Source organism: Amphiura filiformis, chromosome 18, assembly GCF_039555335.1.
Source record: "Amphiura filiformis chromosome 18, Afil_fr2py, whole genome shotgun sequence".
NCBI lineage: Eukaryota > Metazoa > Echinodermata > Ophiuroidea > Amphilepidida > Amphiuridae > Amphiura > Amphiura filiformis.
Genome location: NC_092645.1, coordinates 45,396,003 through 45,419,750, shown reverse-complemented (window position 1 = coordinate 45,419,750; position 23,748 = coordinate 45,396,003). Strand labels below are relative to the sequence as shown.

Genomic DNA, 23,748 nt, shown 5'->3' with positions numbered 1-23,748 from the left:
GCGCAATGTCCACTGGAAACAACATATGACAAACAGAGAACTGTATGGCGACCTTCCAAAGTTATCGGACAAGATCAGAGAGAGAAGGACTCAGTTTGCTGGTCACTGCTATAGAAGCAAAACTGGTACACAGGATTCCGAAGCATGGGAAAAGGAAACAAGGAAGGCCTGCCCTAACGTATGTCGACATTCTGAAACAAGACACCGGACTAGAAACAACTGACATAGCAACAGCAATGCAAGACAGGAAGATATGGAGGGCCGTCACAGTTTGAGGACACCACTCGACATAAGTAAGCAATTTACATAGGAATGCACCATTTCCAAAAAGTATGGCTAGCATAGAGGTTAATACCATTTATTATTTAAAATAAATAGATTGGTGATATGGCACAATATAGACTAACCTGTGCATGTTTCTCCATCTCCACTGTAACCGCCATCGCATGCACATGTGAAGGTGCCGATGGAATTGGTACAATTAGCATTTGCGTCACAGTTATCAGTATTCAAAGCACATCATTCATTCATATCTGTACAAAAATGTATGAAATAAATCATATCTATTAGGTAGGTAAAACACATTGTTCTTGGTATGTTGAAAAGAAAAGTTAGAATATTTTTGTATTTTGAAGATTTTGAGATATGATGAAAAGAAAAGTTTTAATGGTTCTCGTACTGTAAAACATGACACAATTCGTAATCAATAACGCTTGAATAAAATGGTTCTGCTTGACAACATTATGTATGTTATTAATAAATATTATGCATCACGGTATATTTGGGACCCCCCCCCCCCCGGATTCGAAGAACATGTTAGCCCCTTATAATTAAAGACAGCGATAAAAAGAATTTATCGCGTCTGACGTCATCTGTCAATCAAACTCGAGCACGGTTTGTTTACAAGTGTCGTGATGATGACTTGCTGAGCGCAGGGATATAACCGGGCGCCATATTGTTAATTTTGCACCTTCAAATTTTGCACATACAACAATCTCAAAAGTGAGGTCTTTATAGTAGGAAAATTTCTTTTCCGAAGGCACCATATCAACAATGCCTAGAAAATTTGCTCTTTGTCTTGTAAAAGTACGCAATTTTTCGCCATTTTCTGCTATTCCTTTTCTCCGATCGGCACCAGATAAATCGGCCTTCCTTTTACGCGCTATTAACCAATCAAGGAACGTATTGACAGTGACGTCCAGGAGTGACGTCAGACGCGATAAAGTATTTCAATTTCTGTCTTTCATAGTTACCTGTGCATGTTACGCCATCTCCACTGTAACCGGCATCACATACACATGTGAAGGAACCAACGGTATTGGTACAACTAGCATTTGCGTCACAGTTATCAGTACTCGAAGTACATTCATTGTGATCTGTACAAAAAATTATGGAATTAAAGTCATAGTGTATTAGGTAAAACACATTTTGAGTTATCATCAAAAGGAAAGTAATTTGAAACATGACACAATTAAAATTCGATAATGCTCGAATAAATTGGCTTTACTTCGCAACATAGTGTATCCTTTTTAAATGATCACATCACAATGGTACTACAGGGTGATTTAAAATGATCTGTACCCAACTTCAAATGAAAATACTGACATTGAAATCATTTGTTATTGCAATCTGTAATAGGATAATATCCCGGATAATATGTTTCCTGTTACATTTTGAAAAAAACTTTACATCTAATATATATGGTTTTGAATACACGTACATTCTTGGAAAACACACCACAAACGATGTTGCACACGGGCATGAGTCTCAGATATAAGTATTGTATTTACACTATCTTTTCTACAGCATTTTGTTCTCACTCAACTGAAGTCTCACACAGTTTCAATTTAACATAAATTGTATGAAAATAATATGAATTGATAAATGAATAAAATAAAATAAAATGAAATACTGAAAGTACTTATTAAAGTATTATTTAGAGGTTATTTAAAGCCTTAATGTACGATTTCCTTTACATTTTTGCTATTCTATACTCAAAATGCTGCAATAATACTAGTAATAATTGTAGGGAAGGGTTTCTGCCCATTTTGAGCTAAAATAACAAGGTAAAGTGAAAGAAACCCTACTGGATATTTTGGCCCTTTAACCCTTTAACATACGTTGGGACATGTGTAAACATGCCAAAAAAAATCAGGTTTGAAAAAAAACTAACCAATTTCATATTATAAGATCGTACATTATGCCTTTAACCAATAAATAACAGTTGAACTATGATCATCCTTATTTAATCCTGTGTAAGGCAGGAAACTAATTACTCAGGCCCATTACTCAGAATACCAATTTGGGAAAATATCAAGGTACTATTAATTGTACAAAATTATCCATATCTTGAAAAGTATTGATGCTATTAATATAGTTTTGGTATCATATTAAAGCTTAATATTCAATTCATAAAGTGTCAAAAATGCGACTTGTTCCTGGTTTTGTCCGAGAGGGCACATATATGCGACAATGATTTGAAATAGATAGTGTTATGACATGGCAAAAAATATACTAACCTGCGCATGTTACTCCATCGCCACTGTAACCCGCGTTACATTCACATGTGAAAGAACCAACGGGGATGTTGGTGCAAACAGCATGGGCACCACAGTTAACAGTACCCAATGTACATTCTGTATGGAATAAGAAACATTTTAGAAATGGACCACAAAAGTTTTTGGAAAGAATTATCAGTTTCTGGTCTATATAAAGTGATGCATTACGTTATATGAAATAAAAATTCCTTTAAAAAAGGAATGGGGCGCCCAATGTGAGCTGGACGTGATATGGTGAATTCCCGTCATGGTGTTTAGATTTGGTATTATGATTTTTTCTAGGGAAGTAGAAGATGATCAAATGCAAGAGAAATACGTCATGGAATGAAGCTTTCGTGACAATTTCCGATTATGTGGGATGGGAGGTCTGTTTTTGGGCCTATTGTCATGATTGTAGTGAGGACCTATTGCTTTGGATATTGTTGAATTTCGTTATGCAGGGCCTAGGGTATATGATGGATAGTATAGAAGACACAAGAAAGTAAGCTCCCCTCTAGTCAAATATGCACTCATTTTTGTCACACGACGCATTTCGACAAAGTCATGTAGGCCTAAACGTAATTTAGTTTTTCACCCGACCTCTGTCCAAAAACAATCCTGAAATGTTGAAAATTTGGGGTCGGCGCACTCATGCCAGTTTATCCTGAGGTACAATCTGTGCTTTCTGTAGCCCACCAACCCTGTGGCTAAGAAAGGCTGAGAAATACTTAAAGTAGTTCCTAATAAAAAAAATCACAGGCCTACCCTCCTTTCATATCAAACAATTCCAAGAAATTGGCAGGCCTGTTAAATCAAGGGTAAGATCGATCGTTATTCATCATGATACGGGCACAGCCCATTTTTTATGTTATTAATTCTGCTAAAAATTAATTAATCAATAACAAAATTACGTCATAATTATGACTTTAAGTCGGTCATAGAACTCTATTTTAAACGGCCAAAATAGCCATTGGGGTTTCTTTCACTTTACCTTGCTATTCCAGCTTAAAATTGTCAGGAACCCTTCCTAGCAGATAGGCATATTACTATAAATATTATTTCATTCAGCATTTTGGGTAAACACTAACAAAATGACGTAAATCGTAAATCATTGCTTTAATAAGCTGCCCGAATAACGGCGAACCACGAGTCACAAGTCGCCTAATTGGGCTACCATATCGCGGGGTTGGCAACTCTGGTTGAAAATATACACTTCTGACCTTCAAGCATGGACCCATGGTTCAACACAAACATGTCTTCCGAATTTATCCCTTTCTCTGCTGACCAGAATAATTGAACTTCGTTAATTAATGTTCTTTATCAGAGATAGTCACCACACAGATACTGAGCTGTGTTCAAATATGGTCACCATCAGTTAGCAGTGAAGCACATAAACCAATTAGTGATTTCATGATTGGTCAGTGGTTGTGTTAGTCAATTATAATTGATTGGTGTTTGTTTAAGGATTAGGTGTGCAAAGGTCTTGTTGTTACAATGCACTGCAATCACTATGGACCACAATGGCCTCATTCCAGTGGCATATTTCAATAACCTCAATTAAACAATCATAGTGCAAAATTTAAACTCAAGTTGCAGAGTATGATTTTTGTACTCAAATTTTCAATGGTCATTCAATGAATGTACAAATGTATTGGGGTTAAAGAACTGTGCCCTGATAGATGAGCATGTTGTAGATTCTAGTGAATATCATGAATATGCAAAGGCCATCAGTTTATGATATTGATCTTATGGTCAAATGTCACCGTCTATCTGGTTCTAAGACAGACGGTGAACTGGTTCAAGGCATACAACCCAGTGGGCACAATCGGGAAAAACTACGTTGTATGGACGTTGTAATAAGATCGGACGTCGGGCAACCAAATTCCAACGTTAACACAAGTAATAATCTAGGACGTCAGTACACCTATTAGTGACGACGTCGCACAAACGTTGTGGTAATGTCGGCCGTAAGACGATCTTCGTACGACTTCAATACAATGTTGAGGCACTGCCGACATCCGTACAACTGACAATAAAGATGTTGCATTAACGTCACCTGTTGACTACCCTGCGACAGTTGTCGTACGACTTCAATATAACGTTGAGGCAACACTTTATTGCCGACATCAGTACAACTGACAATAAAGATGTTACATTAACGTCACCTGTTGACTACCCTGCGACAGTTGTCGTACGACTTCAATACAACGTTGAGGTAACACTTCATTGACGACATCGGTACACCAATGATTGAAGACGTCGCAACAATGTCTGCCGTACGATGGTTGTCGTATGACCTCAATACTAACGTTGAAGCAACACTTTATTGACGACATCGGTACAACTGCGATAAAGACGTTGTATTAAGGTCACATATTAATGACTGCCGTGCAATGGTTGTTGTACGATCTCAATATAACGTTGAGGTAACACTTCATTGACGACATCATCTGCCATACGCTGGTTGTCGTATGACCTCAATACTAACGTTGAAGTAACACTTCATTGACGACATCGGTACGACCGACGATAAATATGTTGCATTTGGCTTATATATTGTCTTAAAATGACAGTTTCTTACGCCGAGATTGGGGAAACGTCGTCGCACAAACCTTAATATGACGGTCAGAATGCCGTCCGCGATATCGGACCAACGTTGGTAAACAGCATGATAGTTGACAGGCCTACTGTTTCCAAGTCATCGGAATGGTCAAGTTGGTCCAAAATGTTCTATTTACTAGGCGCATTAAAGTGTAACATTAAATAAAGACTATAAAAGCCCACTAGATAAACTAATAATAATAATAATAATAATGATGATGATGATGATGATGATGATGATGATGATGATGATGATGATGATGATGGTGATGAATATAATGCTTAGTGATAATGTAATATATAAACCTAATGAATATATAATTATATTTATACTAACAAAAAAATTTTGGAATTAAATTGTCAGTAAAATTTTTTAAAAAAAAAAAAAAGGAAAAAATCAACAAATTTAGTAAACTAGGCGGTTACCCGTATTTGGCGGTTCTCGGCTGTCGCGATTACCTGGCTGATGGTGACTGTACTCACCAAGTTTTATGCCCATAGGACAGTTTTTACTAATTTGACCTCAGATGACCCCTTTTGACCTCGAAATGACCTTCCAAAATTTGGCTCTAAATGTTGACTGTACCCACCACGTTTCATGCCCATATGACAGTTTTTAGTAATTTGACCTTGGATGACCCCAAAATGACCTTCCAAAATTGACTCTAAAAGGTGACTGTACCCACCAAGTTTCATGCCCATACGACAGTTTTTACTAATTTGACCTCAGATGACCCCTGGATGACCTCTGGTGATCTTGGCCCACTAACTGAAACAAACTTGTTCTGTCTGAGGTCCAGATGCACCCACCCACCAAGTTTGAGGAACGTGCGACCCCTAGTCTCCGAGAAAATAGGCGGAAAACAGTTTTTACTCATTTGACCTCAGATGACCCCTGGGTGACCTTGACCCACTAATCAATACAAACTTGTTCTGTCCTAGGTCAAGATGCACCTACCCACCAAGTTTCATGCCCATATGACAGTTTTTACTAATTTGACCCCTAGATGACCTCTGGTGACCTTGACCCACTAACCAATACAAACTTGTTCTGTCCCGGGTCAAGACGTCAAGTTTGAGGAACGTGCGACCCCCAGTCTCTGAGAAAAACAGTTTTTACTAATTTGACCCCTGGATGACCTTGGGTGACCTTGACCCACTAACCAATATAAACTCGTTCTTCCCCATACCAAGCTGCACCCACCCACCAAGTTTGAGGAACGTGCGACCCCCAGTCTCCGAGAAAAGAGGCGGACAGACAAACGGACAAACAGATGTACAGACAAACAGATGTACAGATTCTGGTGAATTATAGTAAGATGTTATCAATATTTACAGTAAATTTGATCAATATCCTTTAAATAATGCACTTTAGCAGGTTTAGCCATCAAAATATTGCTTATATTAACTTAAAACACTTCATAGAATATTTAAACCCCGTTAGCTCAGTCAGTAGGGCATCAGCTTATAATCCAAAGGTCATGGGTTCGAATCCCGGCAGGTACATCAAGGTAAGTGTTATGTATAAAATTAGGCTAGGAAATTTGCTTCCGTTGTAATATAGACAGTATTCAGTGTTGGACTCTGTGTAAGCAGAGTATATGCTAATAAATAATATTCTTCTTTCTTTTTTTCATGATTTTTCGTCTCTTTGGGGTTACTTGCCAATGGTTGGATCAACGTTGGATTAATGGTTGGTTTAACGTTGGTCAATGGATGGATTAATAACATTGGCCCAACATCAACGATATTATGTTAGCCCAACGTCACAAATTACATCTTTATTAGGGTTGGGTCAATGTTGGATCGACGTTGGCTAACGTCTGCACAACGCTGAATGTGGACGTCGCACCAACGTTCTATTTTGGCGTCAAAAAAACTTTCATATCCATCCTCCACACAACCGTCGTCCAACGTTAGATATTGACGTTGACACAACATAGTAGCAACCAATTGTGCCCACTGGGAAAGGTCTCCGTTATTTGGTGTTTTTATAAGTCCATTAATTTTGTCTTTTAAACAAAGAATATACGCACACCATTTTATTCCGTGCATATCAGAAAACAATAATAAAATAAAATCCAAGCATATTGTGGTTTTATTTCTGACCAAGGGCATAATTATAGCAAAACAATTGCGGAGTAAATCTAGTAAGAGTGAAATTAGAAGCTTTTCACAAACTCATGCCTCCAAAAAATGATGCTAATACTAGCGATAAGGTTTTGGGTAACATTGTCAGTAATGCGTATGATAATAATATTGAGGTCTGATATGACTGTTTCCAGCGGGCAACTCTGACTCGTGCTACGACAAGCCGATATTTGAAATATTCAGCAAAAATTGTTACGGGTATAAAAAATTACTTTTCAACAACTCTTCCTATTCCTTTGTACAGGAGTCAAGTGTTGTTGATCCGTGATGAATCCACACTTTTCCAGTAGCGTATACGCGAACAAAGGGTTACTCGTCCGCGTTACCCGTGAGCGAGTAAAATTCGTCATGACTGGAACCTAAACTCTTTCTTAATGGTATGTAAGTAGCAGCTAAACATTACCGCTTCATTCTTTTGTTTTATTGCTGTAGGCTATCAACATAGAAATCACTTATGTATAAAGGTTGAATGGCAATAAGAAACGGATATTCCGAATGGAGGAATCATGAGAATTAGACCGGCGCGTCTGCGTGGTTTACTTCGCTCGAGGCCATCGCGAAGTAAACCACTAATAAGTCGACCAGTTATACCGCCGTGTTCAGCAAGTCATCATCACGACACTTGTAAACAACCGTGCTCGAGTTTGATTGACAGATGACGTCAGACGCGATAAATTCTTTTTATCTCCGTCTTTAATTATAAGGGCTAGTTTTTTCTTCGAGTCCGGGGGGGGGGGGAGTCCCAAATATACTGGGAGGTCAGATATTTTTGGAAAGAAAAATAGGGGGCATACAATTTTTGATGACCAAAATGTAGGGAGTCACAAGATGACCACAGTGTGTTTATTATTCAAAAGACTGATTTCAATTAACCTGTTTAGGGGGTAAAGTGTATCGGTGGTGGTTGTGGTGGGAAGAGGGGGTCATATAATATTTGTTGCCAAAATATGGGATCTCAAGTTTGTTGACGCCGACTTTTTGTAAATTTGAGACCCTCCCCTTCCGAAGAAAATAATAGCCCCCTTAATATCCCATATAATAATGCATCGTAATTAATACCCACCCATCGCGAATGCAGGCGTATTGCAGTAGTGAAAATATTTAGCTTCTTATTCCTGTTTATGGGGAGTTTTATCAAGATCCTACAGCTCGAAAAATGATTTTACTTTATAAAATACTTTTGATTCTTAAACAATTATTGAAAACCTTCCTTCAATCTTACCGTGTGATATGACACGATATAACACGATTCAGCGAGTGTGCCTCGATGCGATACCCGTACTCGCCATTTGAATCGGAGGCGAATAGCAACAACAGGAGTTATCGATTTTAAGCTATTCCTTGTAAAATCAATCATGGGATGAGATTAAAATAATTATGATATCAGTAAAATGGCAGAAGTAGATAAATATTCGCTTATCAAACCTTATTTTCATCTATCATTTTGCCGGTTTACTACATACATACATACATACATACATAAGCATTTATATGGCGCCATTTCATAAAGACCACGACGCCAAGATGGAAAACAAAACATTTGAAAGGCAAAATAAAACAGCAAACTGAAACAAAGCCACCAGATTATTGTGGGAACAGGAAGGTTTTGAGACCTTTCTTGAAACTTGGCAGAGAGACAGTAGTACGGAGTTCAGATGGAAGTGAGTTCCAGAGTGCAGGTGCGGTGAGAGAAAAACTCTTGTCGAAAGCTGCGCGCAGGCCTTTAGGGTTGATTTTGGGAGTATTGAGATTTTATTTTTGAATTTTTTAGTATACCAAGTTTCTTACTGCAATATGTAGTGCGGTTCAAGAGGTCATCAAGTATATATTTTTCCCAGTTATGACGCATGGTGAGTGGATGTGGGTCATCGAGAAACCACAAATCGCCTTCTTTGTACTGGGCATCCTTTCTTTGACATGTTTCGCCACGTACCGGTGCAACTACGCCTTGACAAAGACATATTTCTGCAAATGGTAGAGACCATCTCAAGGCACCGCCCCTTGATGGATCTGGTCTTTTTTCCAGAACGCAAAGGTGGCTCTGAACCACACCCAGATGAGCTGTAATAATTGAAGGAAATATTAATTCGAAAAACAAAAACAAAAACAAAAAACAACAACAAAATAATGCATATCATATTAAATACATCATTATTATAATATGCTATTGAAATTCACAATATGCAATTTGATTAGGGGAAAGCTATTCCAGAGAGAGTATGTAAATTAAATGAAACAGCCATTTCAGAGGGAGTATGTAAATTAAATGGAACAGCCTATTTTGTGGCGATTCCAGAGGGAGTATGTAAATTAAATAGAACAGCCAATGGGTATGTAGTTTAACTGGAACAGCCTTAACGTTTATGTTATCTATATTATATATAATTACACTATTGTCTGTGAATCTCTTTAGTCCTACGTGTATGGCACGGCCCTGCAAGGTGCTAACACTTCAAAGTGTTCATAGTTACGGTTCAAATCCCCGCACAGGCATGGAATCCTACGTAATATGTATCATGTTCGCTTCCATCTAGCGATCAATAACCTGAAGCTCATACACATGTGGTTCTTTGATGTCAATCGCATACAATATAACCCGTGATCAATAATGAACGTTGGTCAAAAGACGAGCTTACTGAAGTGAAAAATTATGCACATGCAGATTCATCATTTATGCATATTGCCTTGAAAATCATAAAAAGCAACTGCTTGATCAACCCAAATGATTTTATTAGCGTTATTTCTAAACCAAATTTCAAAACCACAAAGTGTTTTACCTGACTTTTGACCCAGAAATGTATGAATTTGATGAGAAATTGTGATGAAAAATAATATTTTACAAGTCAGATTCAGAAAGAGAAAATCTCATTACACACGTTAATTACATCACAATCCAAACATAGATGGTTAAGTTCATGGAGAATGTTACAAACTGTTGTATGTTTTGCCATATTGTTTTTCTATAGGGAATAATGTTTTATCGTTAAAATCGGACATGAAAACCTATCAAAAACACAACAAAAACGTGCGTCACTATGTGTATGCATGAAACAAATTATAAGAATTGTACAGAAGTGACCTAACACTTATGAAGGCTGAGAAAGCGCATGGTCTGATGCTAGAATCTTGGCAAGGACAATCTGGTGAAATAAAAAAAAATATGTGACCGTACAGCACGAATGAGCCGTAAATGTCCTCAATTGTATTCTGAGTTACAGTGTAAAATGGGCATGAAGGTCGTATTCATAGGTACCTCAATTTGGTGATACGTGTACCTCATTTAATGAGATACACGTAGCACCAAATTGAAATACCTATGAATATGACCTTCATGCCCATTACACTGTAACTCAGAATACAATTGAGGACATTTACGGCTCATTCGTGCTGTACGGTCACATATATGTGATTGATTTTGTGTGACTTTTGAGCGTTAAATGTTTCAAAATTTAAAATGAACAAAATGCGAGTAACTATGATGTCATCAGCATGACAATAATATTCATGATAAATAATTATTGCTCCCTAAAAAAGAAATGGTTAACAAATGGTTTGAATACATCGCACGACCTTATAGTAACTGTATCTAGAAATTTGTGCAAGTTACTTGCCAATTTTCGCCAGAAACGAGCTTTTTCTACGGTTACTGCCCAGCTCATTTATAGCGCGATATGGGATATTCTTTACCTCGAGTTTACTGCCCTCTGTTGACGACAGGGCTTCGAACTCTTATCAAGGCGATCTAAGGAGTGCAGGGCCGTGATGGGGTGGGGTGCGATGGGTGTTATTAACAACATAATTCTCAGGTGCAATCTGTGTACAAACTCTGAGCTCTAAAGCTGCTTTATTTGATGAAAAACGGCCGGTCCTTTGCTTTAACATTTGGGCCCTGGGGCCCATAATATTTGACTTATGGGGCACAGTGTCGACTTCCTATTCGATAAATATAAATTTAATACTCCGTTGGTGAGCGACGGGCGACTGGTATTTCACCGAATGCAAGAAAAGGAGTTCTATCTGATTGGCTAGCAATCGATCGCTTAGGTCGCTTAGTAGTCAACTACAAACTCAAAACTGAGCATCGTATTCAATTCGATTGAAATCGATATTCTATTATTGCCGTAGATAAAGAGAGTGATAGTGTGTCAATAATGTACATTGTATTGCAGCTGGATTTTACATGCATTCTTTTATATAAATTTTTTCTCAAAGAGTTGAATATGATCAAAATTTTTACTCAGGATTTCAAATTTTTACCCGCAAATTGCAGTTAAACATATCCACAGCAAAATACCGGTCCTCACTAATTAGTGTATTTAATTTCCAGTTAGTGTATTTAAGATAAAACCTGACAACAAATAAAATTTTCTTGCAATAGAAATATCATATGGGATACTGATATGGTAGGCCGCAACCGCCACAACGTGGAGCTGCTACGCGTAGCTGACTTTTTGCTCCGTGGAGCCAAATTGACCAATCATGATCATGTTAGAGTTTTTCATTACTCGGAGGTAAAACTGACTAATTAAGTACGACTTACTCATTACGTGAAGCGAATTTATTCATTAAGAATTTGCCAGACGAGCGTCACGTAGTTGCAAGATATCCTCGGTCACGAAAGTTATGATTCAAAAAGTAGTTTATGAAAAGTACGAACTGACTTATTATTAAGGTGGACATGCACTCATAAGAAACTCATACCGGGACTCATACAGTATTGTACATAACTATATAGCTAGGCAGAGTGGTGGTAAACTATGCACACAGTTCTGCGATCTAGTAGTAGGCCATACATAGGCCCTACTGTAGTTACTGTCCGTTTTCCTATATACAATACTCAGTGCGCTCACCATTGACGCGTGACCTCTACAAATAGTGTATGTTAGAAGTATAGGCCATTGCCTAGTTTACGTCACTACTGTGTAAAAAATAACCGGCCAATATTTAAAGTATTCTCTGAAATTCTAGAAAATATAGTTTTGTAACATGTCCTAAATTTTTAGCTAATTTAGGTGTTTGGAAATATTGGTACTTTTGTACCAAAAATATGAAGAAATTATTTCTAAACCGTGTTAAGTCATTAAGCTTCTCATTTTCAAGAACGCTGGTTAACAATAAGCAGACTATTGTCTAATTTCGTAAACAAAAGCCCACAGTATTGTTACCTTGCGTTCGCTTTATAATCGTTCACCCAACTGAAACTATAATACCAGCTCATTGCTCATTGCACAGGTAAAACAGACACAAGTGCAGTGCGTATTTAACCAGAGAAGATCTGATGTAACATAGTTGAGCCGTTTTCATTGAGTGTTATCTTGGTTTAATAGCTTTTAATAGGGTTTAAGTCCTTCAAAGGTCGTGGTGAGTTCTACTGTAGACATGACTGCATCATGATTATTTTTAAGTCAACAACATTCAACAATATGATCACCGTGATAGTATGAGAGTACCAGTACCGTGGGTGTCAGTGATCCTGGCCTGACACAGTAGACAAACAAACAAACAAACACGCCACACACATACATGCAAGGTTGACTATACACTAATCAAACAATGGTATTGATCCTGTACAACTGGTCGTGGTTTATTTACAATCGATTCATTTAAAATCCCCATAGTAAACATTAATTTTGGCAATAGTTTTCTCTCTCTGGAACGAGGATGCATCCACTGGCTCCGCGTAATGAAAAGATCTAACATGATTGGTCAATTTAGCTCCGCGAAGCGAAAAGTAAGCTACGCGTAGCAGCTCCACGTTGTGGCGGTTACGGCCAGCCATATATTGATCATGCGAAAATCGTAAAACATAGAATAGAAACAGTGTGGCAGGCGCTCAAAATCTCAAATTGTATGCTTAGCCTGAGTTGCACGGCCTATCTCGAATAAAATCACCATGCGTAGTTGTTGAAAAACGTGAGGATTCATCGTACTATCACGGCAATTTTTAACACGAAGATATAGGGATGATGACGGTGTGTGGGGCTCATGTGCATATGTTGAAATATAATTCTCAAGTGCTATCAGCAGACTCAAGCTGGACATTGTAGCTGCTTTATTTACTGAGTAACGGCCGGCCCTATGTTTTAGCGTTTGGGGCCCTGGGGCCCATATTATGTGACACATGGGGTTCATATATACCTATAACAATATAATGCTGAAGACCTATTAGTGTACCAAATCTAAACCCTGTAGCTACTTCAATTTGCTGAGAAACTACCGGCCCTTTGTTTTAATATTTGGGCCTCTGGGGCCCCTAGCCTTAAACATCTGGGGCCAAAATGGGCAAAAGGCACATTTACAGAGCCCTAGTGCCCTTGTAGTTTTATAGCTAGCCTTGTCAATCTGTTGCCCCTTATTTTAACATTTGGGGCACTTGGGCCCATAATATATGACATATAGGGCTCATGTATACTTGTATATATAGAGTACCCTTGGAGCTATCAGTGTAAAAACTCAGGGCCCTGAGGCTGCTTCATTTGATGAGAAACAGCATGCTTTGTATTTTTACATCTGGGCCCCTGACCTTTGACCTCTGGGGCCAAAATGTGCAAAGGATAAATCTACGGGGTAAGGCCCATAAGTGTACCACATATGGGCCCGCCCTGGGGCCCTTGTAGTTTTAGCGCTAGCCTTGACAGAATGATGTGTTTGATGGAGGAGGAAGAGAAGAAACCACAGGATGGCAATATACCCTTCCATGCTTCGCATGCGGGTATAAGAAACCACAGGATGGCAACATACCCGTTCATGCGTCGCATGCGTCGCATGCGGGTATAACCGTGCATGATATCAGGGTGCGGTTTTTTTTGCACACATACGTATACAAAGTTCTTTCAATTGATGACAAAAAAATACACAAAAAGTAATTAATTATGCAAATTAGCTAATTACAGCTAATTATTTATTCATGATATTATTATGTAAATTAGGCATGAGTATTTTTTTAAATATTTAATGCAAGTCTATTCATCATGAATTTGTCAAGTATGAACCTGTTATGATGTTGAATAAAGAAACTGCAGTTAATTACTTAAAAATAATACCAAAAAAATACAAAGTTTGACATTTTGATGGTGTCTGGAATAGAATTTTCTTTTTTACTGTAAACATTGTATTTGTCACCAGCACTCAAGGCCAAATCTGAAAAGTAAAAATAAAAAGACTTTAAATCTGGATTAACATGGGAGGGCAAATGGTAAAAGGAACCGCCATTCCACTCTACCGCGTATACAAAAATAGTATGGCCTTGGACACACACAATGGCTTAGAGCTATTGTGGTTTGGAAAACTACTCTCTATGAAATATCTTTGATAATTATTATGTTTCAACTAGTTTTCCTCAAGTGCTTCATTGATGTCGACAGAAATAATAATTTACATCCTAAGAAAGATTACTATTTCAGCTAAGTGGTGGTAGGTCAGACTATTTCAATAGGCCTATAATTACTGATTAATGAGCGATCGTCAAAAAATCCATAAAACAGGCAGAAGCTCTAAAACAAAGCAATATTTAATTTTATCGGACCCGATGGTAGCCTCAGAAAGGCTCCACACGCCATAATATTAAAAATTCAAACAATTGGGATAAATGGAACATATGAGGAAATTCATTTTTCGACTGTGCTTGCATGCACAGTGTGGCAGAATTATTGTGCAGCCACTGTGACATCCCTATTATTATCAATATACTCGACAATTTACTTGACTTCTTGAAGACAAAGAAATAAAAAGCTTTGAAATGCTAATTGCACAAAAGCACCCACAGGAGCAGTATATTGACCAATAAAAATAAAACAATAAAAGGGTCAACCAAAAAAGAAAAATCGAAAAAGGTGGTCAAGAAGGCTGTGTACGACATGTTTCTTGTATTGCATGCCCCAACCGAAAATTGTCAGTATCGACACAAAATTGGCCGATTTAATCATTTACCTTTAGAGCTATTTCAACTTAGGGCTGGATTTACCATTAGACCAGATGGGTCCGGGCCCAGGCACTTAAAACTGCCTAATGTATGTCCCCCAAAACGCCATGTTTTGGACCGAAATATGGTAACATTGCACAATTCGCGCGCACTGGCCTTAACATAAAACTGACCTTCATTTTGGGCACTTTAACCAGGAAATTAGTAAGAATTATTAAGACCAAATTAGTAGTAAAAAGGCGAATTTTTTCGTGTAGCACGCAATTTCTTTGAAAATGTATACCCCCAGTTTACCATTTTCCCTCTTGGGCCACTGTATTGCAAACTTCCTTATTTTTCCTTTGATATTTTTACTCTGAAAGTACACATTCTTTACGATGGGGGTGCGTCGCACCACCCGCACCTACCCCCATTTTTGTTTGGTGGATTTGGGCCACCGCCCCATACTGGCTTGCCCCCTCCCCCCTGGAAAAAAAATACCAGCTACGCCCCCGGGCTACGCCACTGCAAATGCTATCAGAATAATGTTCTTTCAGAATACATCAATTTCATACAGACCTTTCAACTTTTGAGAAATCAACCTTTGAAGTTGGTTAAGGGGGTACTACACCCCTGGCCAATTTTGTGCCTATTTTTACATTTGTCTCAAAAATTATAGCACATTGGTGACAAGTAAGATATGTATATTATAGGGGCAAGGACTACAATTACTGTACTGAAAATTCAGCAACTCAAAGCAAGTAGTTATTGATTTATTGATCAAATATTGGTTTTCCCTCATTTTTGACTGTTACTCCACAACTGTTGCCTGTGCTGAAATAAAATTTCCAGTACATTAATTGTAGTCCCTGCCCCTATAATATACATATCTTACTTGTCCCCAATGCGCTATAATTTTTGAGAAAAATGCAAAAATAGGTACAAAATTGGGCAGGGGTGTAGTACCCCCTTAACAAAATGTCTTTTTATGCAGTAAAGGGAAACAACATGTATTTTCATTGGAATATTTAAATGGCATATCTCACCAAATTTAATGAAAGAGCCAATAATGAAGCGCTGGATATCTGAGCTGCAGCACCTGCACCAATTTGATGTAAACTGATTATTGGCACAAACAATTAAATACAAAGAAATTAAAAATGGATGAAACTAATATATTTTAATAGCTTCAAACAAAGGCATATTGATTAGAGCACTTTGCCCTACTCAATTAATCTGTCAAAACCTGCTGAAAGCAATTCCAGCCACCATTAAACAGAAAAAGTAAATTATATTCTGACTGCTATAAATTAAATTAAGATGTGCGTCATTAGACATTGAGTTTCTATAGCATTAAATGCGTTTCAAATAATATATTCTCTCTTTATATCAGGTGGCATGAAATGCCAAACTGATATATATCTGAGCAGACCAATCTGATTCTTCTGCTTCTTCCATTTATTTCGTCAAACCCTCTGTTAAAACGCTACTTGTGCCAGACACTTGCGGTAATCTCGACCAAACTTGGCCTCAAGACGCACTGAACCAAGCTCCTTACAAGTTGTACACAGTTAGGGGTGAAACGTCATGTAGGGGTTATTAGAGGTCATTATGTTGAAATCTTTCAGGCGGCGGATGACATGATCGAGCCGGCAACTCGTGAAACCGCCCGGCCGTATGGCATTTTCCATATACTCGGTTAGTTTTGTGGGGTTCATTAACGAACCCCAACGGTTTTAGCTTGTATTTATATTATTTATCAACATAAGCCTATTTGTTTGTGATATTTCAAGCGTTTTAAAATTTCAAAATAATCCCATTCAATTACACGGTTGACGATGAAAATTTACTGAATTTAGGGACTGCGTCATACTAAATGCTACTAGTGCCAGGTGCTTGACCCAATTTCAACCATTATTATGCTTTGATGAATCCAAGTCTGTGATTTGAAATGAGGGAGCGTGTTTGGAACTTTGATGATGGTTCGTTGTGATTCCTTCTCATCTACTATTTCCATGCTGAGACTAGTATACCTGAATATACTAGTCTCAGATTGATCACGCTCAAATTCTAAGCTCAAAATATTTTTTTTTTATTTTAGTCCAAATATTTCTCATGATGTTGATATAGGCCTACATATGAATTGTAATATCACAATTTACTAATATATAATAAAGAAGTGGTTGATTTTATCCATATGTTTAAAAACCATTAAATTTGTATACTTGATTAGAGAGTTTTTTCTGAGAACAACCACAGTATACGTTCTGTGCATTCAGAGTGTTTACAGTACATTCTTTCAAAGCTGCCACATTTCATTTCATGACGTCAACTTTTTTCTAGGTCAAATCTGTCTCGTTCAAAAGAACTCACCGCTTACAGTTGGTTTTTGCGGAATATCAATTTTAAATCTCTTATTTTCTCAAAAAGGAGTCATTTTCATTGTCCTCATAATATTAGCTTGCCAATGATATGATGTTGTCCGAGCAATATATATGACCTTTAAAGGTAGGATAATATATCTACTCTCGTTATTATTCCGGTCGTTATTGACAACAGCCGTACGGTTCATTGAAAAGTACATTCTCCTGTTAGATTGTGAGCGCAAAGTGGTTCATTTTAGAAATGAATATTTTATGATGATATATTTGTAGAGAAAATGCATGGCTTGAGCTGAGTTCGGTATGTGTTCAATAATAAAATTGAAGGAGTTAGCATTGATTTCGTATTTTCATATTATTAAAGCTCAAGACATTAGATTTGTGCCAAGTGCACAAAGCTAAACCTACAATTACCTAAAAATCATACTATAGACGAATCCAAGGAGCCAAGTCATGGTCAGGATTTGGTCGGACATCTTTGGGTAGCCGCTAGCACCAACCTGGTGTTTTGAGCATCCAATTGTGCAAATAAAAGCCGCCTAACACCTAGAGAAGATGCAAGGACGAGGAGGGTTAATAGAATAATAGCTAATAATATATATAATGGAGATAATTCCGCAGGTACTCCCGTCGCATCTATTCATACATAGTCCTTTTGTTCACAAGTACATCAATGCATAGATATCGCGTGTAGTTAATCCGATTATTATGTCACTTCAACAGCGAATATAGACCATCATGATGCAGTCATGTCTACAGTAGAATTCATCTCGACCTTTGCAGGACTTAACCCCATTAAAAGCTATTAAACCAAGATAACACTCATTGAAACAGCTCAACTGATTAAATCGGATCTTCTCTGGCTGTGCACATGTGACTGTTTTCATGTGCGATATCGCAATAAAGTTTTTATTATAGCTTCAGTTGGGTAACCGATTATAAAGGAAACGAAAGGAAACAATGGTATATGTGGCTATTGTTCACGAAATGAGACAATGGCGTGCTTTTTGTAAACCAGCATTCTTGAAAATGAGCAACATAATGATTGTTGACTTAACACGGTTTGGAAATAATTTCTTCGTATTTTTGGTGTTATCTGTCGTTTACATATCCTTCCTAAAACACAAAAGTACGACCCTCTCCAAACACCTAAATTAGCTAAAAATTTAGGACATGTTACAAAACTATATTGTCTAGAATTTTAGAAGAGTACTTTTAATATTGGCCGGTTATTTTTCACACAGCGACGTTAACTAGGCAATGTACTATTACCTATAACATTAACTAAAACACCAAAGTACGAATATTTCCAAACATCTAAATTAGCTAAAAATTTAGGACATGTTAAAAACTATATTTTCTAGAACTTTACAAGAGTACTTTTTATATTGGCCGGTTATTTTTCACACAGCGACGTTAACTAGTCATATCCCCATACTTTTAACGTAGGGCTATTTGTAGAGGTCACTCGTCAATGGGAAAGAGCACTGTGTATTGTGTATAGGAAAACGGACAGTAACTGCAGTATGTGCTGTGTGTTTTGTCGAAGGGAACTGTATTGTGTTATTCTTTTGTCTGCCTGTGTTTTCGCGGAAGGTGTAAAACGGGTGATGGAATGCAGTTAAAAATTTCCGCCAAGGCCGAATCATTTCACATTTTGAGTGCATTGTAGCCGACGGCTACCCAACTAAAGGCTGCTAGGCAGGTGTAGGAATGCGTGAATTTGGATTCCTCTATAGATTAATCGACATCTAGTATCCATTATTTCGTTGTGTGTTACAAGTGTTAAAAAATCTCATATTTTTTACGTTTGCATTTTATCCCCGCCTTTCCCAACATTTGAACGCTTTCTGTGAAACATTTTGTATTTGCTCGGATGCTATTAAAGGGTGTATCTATTGCAAAAACAAGACTTAGTTTAACTCCATTCGAAGAGAATAGTAATTACATTACAAGTTGACACTCGTTGCAATTTTGTATGCGTGTTTCTCCTGAAAAAAAGAGAAATCGTGTTGGTAAAACTCGGGCTCGTACGGATCCTTCCCCCGTTCGAAGCGAAATTATTTTCAAGGCAACGGGCTGAATGAGGTAAGTAAATGAAGAGGAAGGTATCTTAGCATGGGGAAATACTTGTCATTTGAAAGATATCGAATAGTCACTTTTTAAGTCACTCAGCCCCTATTTTCAAGAATTACAATTTGCATAATGTTTATGATACTTATGATCTCGAATTAAGCACTTTTATGTACAAGTATAATACCAATCAGTTACCAAAGGCCTTCAATAGTTATTTTGTTGAGCAGAGGAATCACCACAGGTATCACACAAGAAACGCTGAAGATTACAAGATCTGTCTAACAAAAACAGTCACAAATTAAAACAAACCTTATGGAAATGTACACTTAATACCTCTTAGTTTGGGTTACTTCTTAATTGTTTTTTTTTTTTTTTTTAAAAAAATCGTTTAAAATTAACCGATCTCTTAACATTTATACTATATTCACATATTCACAAAATATCAGCTTTCTTGCGCGATATGTGTGAGTAAATGTTATGAAATCTTAACTTGTTCTGCATATTCATCATTTTTTTCTGCTTAGTTCTACATGAATGTATGAAAGAGGGTGGGCGGGGGTGTTTGTATGTAATTGTTTTTTAGTAGATAAATTGGGAAACTCAGGCTAATGTTAAGGGGGTGTTTGTTCAGGCCTTTTTAGCCTTCTGAGCATCTCCTCATTCAAATGTGTATGTTTTTGCTGTTATTGTATTGTTGTATTTTGAATGAAATAAAGATTGATACATTATACCAATAACAAGAGTGGGATTACCCGCCGTTCCCCTATGTTCACGATAACACATGAGCCTAGAGCTCTTTTCATGTTCGTTCGTGTATAAATGCGCGGCCTTCAATGGTCAACAAAAGGTTAGCTACCGGCTCCTTGCAATAGGATATTGATCACGCTCAATTCTAAGCTCAAAATATTTTTTAGTCCAAATATTTGATATACATATGAATTGTGATATCACAATTTACTAATACATAATAATATCCATATGTTTAAAAACCATTAAATTTGTAATACTTGATTCAGTGGGTTTTTTTCTGATAACAACAACAGTATACGTTCTGTGCATTGAGAGTGTTTACATTCCATTCTCTCAAAGCGGGCACATTTCATTTCATGACGTCAAACTTTTTTCTAGGTCAAATCTGTCTCGTTAGAAGGAACTCACCGCTTACAGTTGGTTTTTGCGGAATATCAATTTTAAACGGCTTATTTTCTCAAAAAGAAGTCATTTTCATTGTCCTCATAATATTAGCTTGCCAATGATATGACGTTGTCCGAGCAATATATATGCCCTTTAAACGGCATTTTGTGATCCGTCATCAGCTAAAACATTTAGATTTCTACATCTCCCTGAGAATGAAAAAGTGAGCAAATTATGTAAACTTACCTGCGACGATGCTAACCAAAATGAAATAAACAGAATAAACGTCCAATTCCATTCTAATAATGTTGCGTTTATCCATTTGCACAAAAATCTGCAGATTTTAGTATTGACTGTATAAATATTCCTATGAAATCATTCGGTTTTAGATAGGGAGACACCAGTGATATGATCAATTGCAAGTTGTATCTTCATCTGTAAATAATGCAGCCAGTCAGCTACCTGCACAACCGATTCTTTTGTTCTGCAAGGCTCACTCAGTCATTTAATGAGGCAATACAAACGATCGAAATTGGTGTTGAAATGAGCAAAATTTTGAGTTACACCTTTTCAGTGTAAAAATTTTTTTCTCAGCCAAATGAAAAGCAATAATTTTCATTTTTTCGGTAAATGGCTGGAAAAACTATAATGCTTGATACTGATTTTTTTTTTAAATCCTGGTGTTAAACTTAGGCCTGAAATTCAGTCATTTAGTGTAAGATATTCGATTTTTATAGGCTTCAGCTCGGCCCGCGAGCTTTTTCTTGGATCAACCTTTTAGCTTTTCAAAGTATTATAGTTCGCTAATGAAGGATTTTCCCCAACTTTCTAAAGCACATCACCGTGAGCTATATATCATAGTTTTGTCAGAATTTCCGTTTTGATTTCACCATCTTTCACTGTCGGCTGAAAAAATTTCTAAATCAACACGTGAAATCTAAAGGCTAATACTAGCATTGTGGATCGATATCCCTGGGTTTAATAGGAATACCGGCATGGCTATAGTGTTGCCAGAACTTCAATATAGCAAAGAAATTCCCAGACCTATAGCGCTCCTACTGATCATGTTTAACCAGAACACCCAATTGGGGATTTAACAGTTAGCAACCTGGACAACAGATTCTTTTGTTTAGCAAGGCTCACTCAGTCATTTAATGTGTGGCAATACAAACGATCGAATTTGGTGTTGAAACGAGCTAAATTTTGAGTTACACCTTTTCAATGTAAAATTAATTTTCTCGGCCAAATGAAATGCAATCTTTTTTTTTTTAAGTAAATGTCAGGTCAAATTGTAGTGCTTGATACTTATTTTTTTTTCAAATCCTAGTGTTAAACTTAGGCGTGAAATTCAGTCATTTCGTGTAAGATTGTCGATTTTGATAGGCTTAAACTCTGTCCGCGAGCCTTTTCTGGGATCAACCTTTTAGCTTTTCAAAGTAATATAGTTCGCTAATGAAGGATTTTTCCCAACTTTCTAACACACATCACCGTGAGCGATATATCATAGTTTTGTCAGAATTTACGTTTTGATTTCACCATTTTTTCACCGGCTGAAATTTTTTCAAAATCAACGCGTGAAATATAAGGCTAATAATACTAGCATTGTGGATCGATATCCCTGGGTTAAATAGGAATACCGGCATGATACAGTGTTGCCAGAACTTCAATATAGCAACGAAATTCCCAGGCCTAATAGCGCTCCTATACTGATCATGTTTATAGCACGATGAGGATATTTCATCATCACGTGAGTGATTCGGACCAATGTGTTGAAATTTGCTTCTCCTCAAAACAACTTTGCCCGAAGGCTTACATGCAATTGGGCAATATTTTAAACAAAACTTTCTTTACAAAACATTATATTACGCTGTATGTTTTATGATCAAGCAAACTGTTTGGAACACACTTCCAAAGAAATAGTCTTCGTGACGCCCCGGCGTAACGCCCCAGACTTTCGTTATTTAAACGCCAGAAATAGATTGTCCTTATAAGAACCATCAGAGATTGTGGCTTATAAGAACCGTTCATTATCATTGTTAACTTAAACAGGTTTTTGTTTTTATACATTTTTATAAATTGATTGTTTTTATGTTTGTTTGTAAATTTCGTGCTTTACGCGCTTTGAGTTCCTCATCAGAGATTGTGCCTAATAAGAACCATTCATTTTCATTGTTAACTTAAACAGGTTTTTGTTTTTAAACAAAAACCTGTTCAAGCAATTATTTAAAATTGCTTGCCTAAAAACAGAATAACTTGGATGTTAATACTTGACGTAGTGTTTCAATTGTCATGAAGGTGACTGGGTATGGTGCCTTTTGTTTGTGTTTGTTTGAAACTGCTTTTGGAAACCCATCGAAAGTCATAGGCCCTAATGAAGCAGCCAAAACAATACCAGGTTAAACATGGAAGTTTATAAAAACTTATTAAATAACCTTAAGGAAAAAAAACAACATTTATGGCAACAATAAGCCTTGCATTGAAAGTCATGGTGAAAGTGTGTTGATTACCACACTAAAGTTTCCCTACATACACCCCCACTACCCACCTCACACACCTCTGCACCCACCCCACCCTATAGGCCTACATGTACATGATATTACATAATAATATATAGCATAGCTATACATTTAGGTATAGCGCTTAATTATGACAAATATGGTTTAGGCCTATATATAGGCCTACATGTCAAATCAAAAACAAACCCGAACACTGATGAATCTCTACAAAAACCCGAACACAAGTCTGAAGGGTGTAATGAAAATGGCAACCCGCGATGGGGGGGGGGGGTGGGTAGGTCATACAAAATTCACATGGAGATAGGAGGGACAGAAGATTAAAATCCCCTATAATAACACGCTAATTTTTCTAGGTTTGGACCGTGGATTTTCATGAACCTCAAGCGTGCGTCTCTTAATATGGACTAACCTAGGTAAACAAACACACAGACAGACAAAATGGTTTTCATAAT

At 37.2% G+C, this 23,748-nt stretch overlaps 1 protein-coding gene across 1 annotated transcript; it reads right to left on the bottom strand.

Moving 5' to 3' along the window:
* Window positions 1–1,173: 1,173 nt before the first annotated feature.
* On the bottom strand, window positions 1,174–21,121 carry LOC140139185 (uncharacterized). The gene is made up of 4 exons (XM_072160966.1): window positions 21,027–21,121; window positions 9,078–9,350; window positions 2,520–2,636; window positions 1,174–1,376 (listed from the first exon to the last, which is right to left on the bottom strand). Exons 1-4 carry the CDS (start codon window positions 21,100–21,102, stop codon window positions 1,174–1,176), a joined length of 669 nt encoding a protein of 222 aa, XP_072017067.1. The 5' UTR covers window positions 21,103–21,121.
* Between the last annotated feature and the right edge of the window lie 2,627 nt (window positions 21,122–23,748).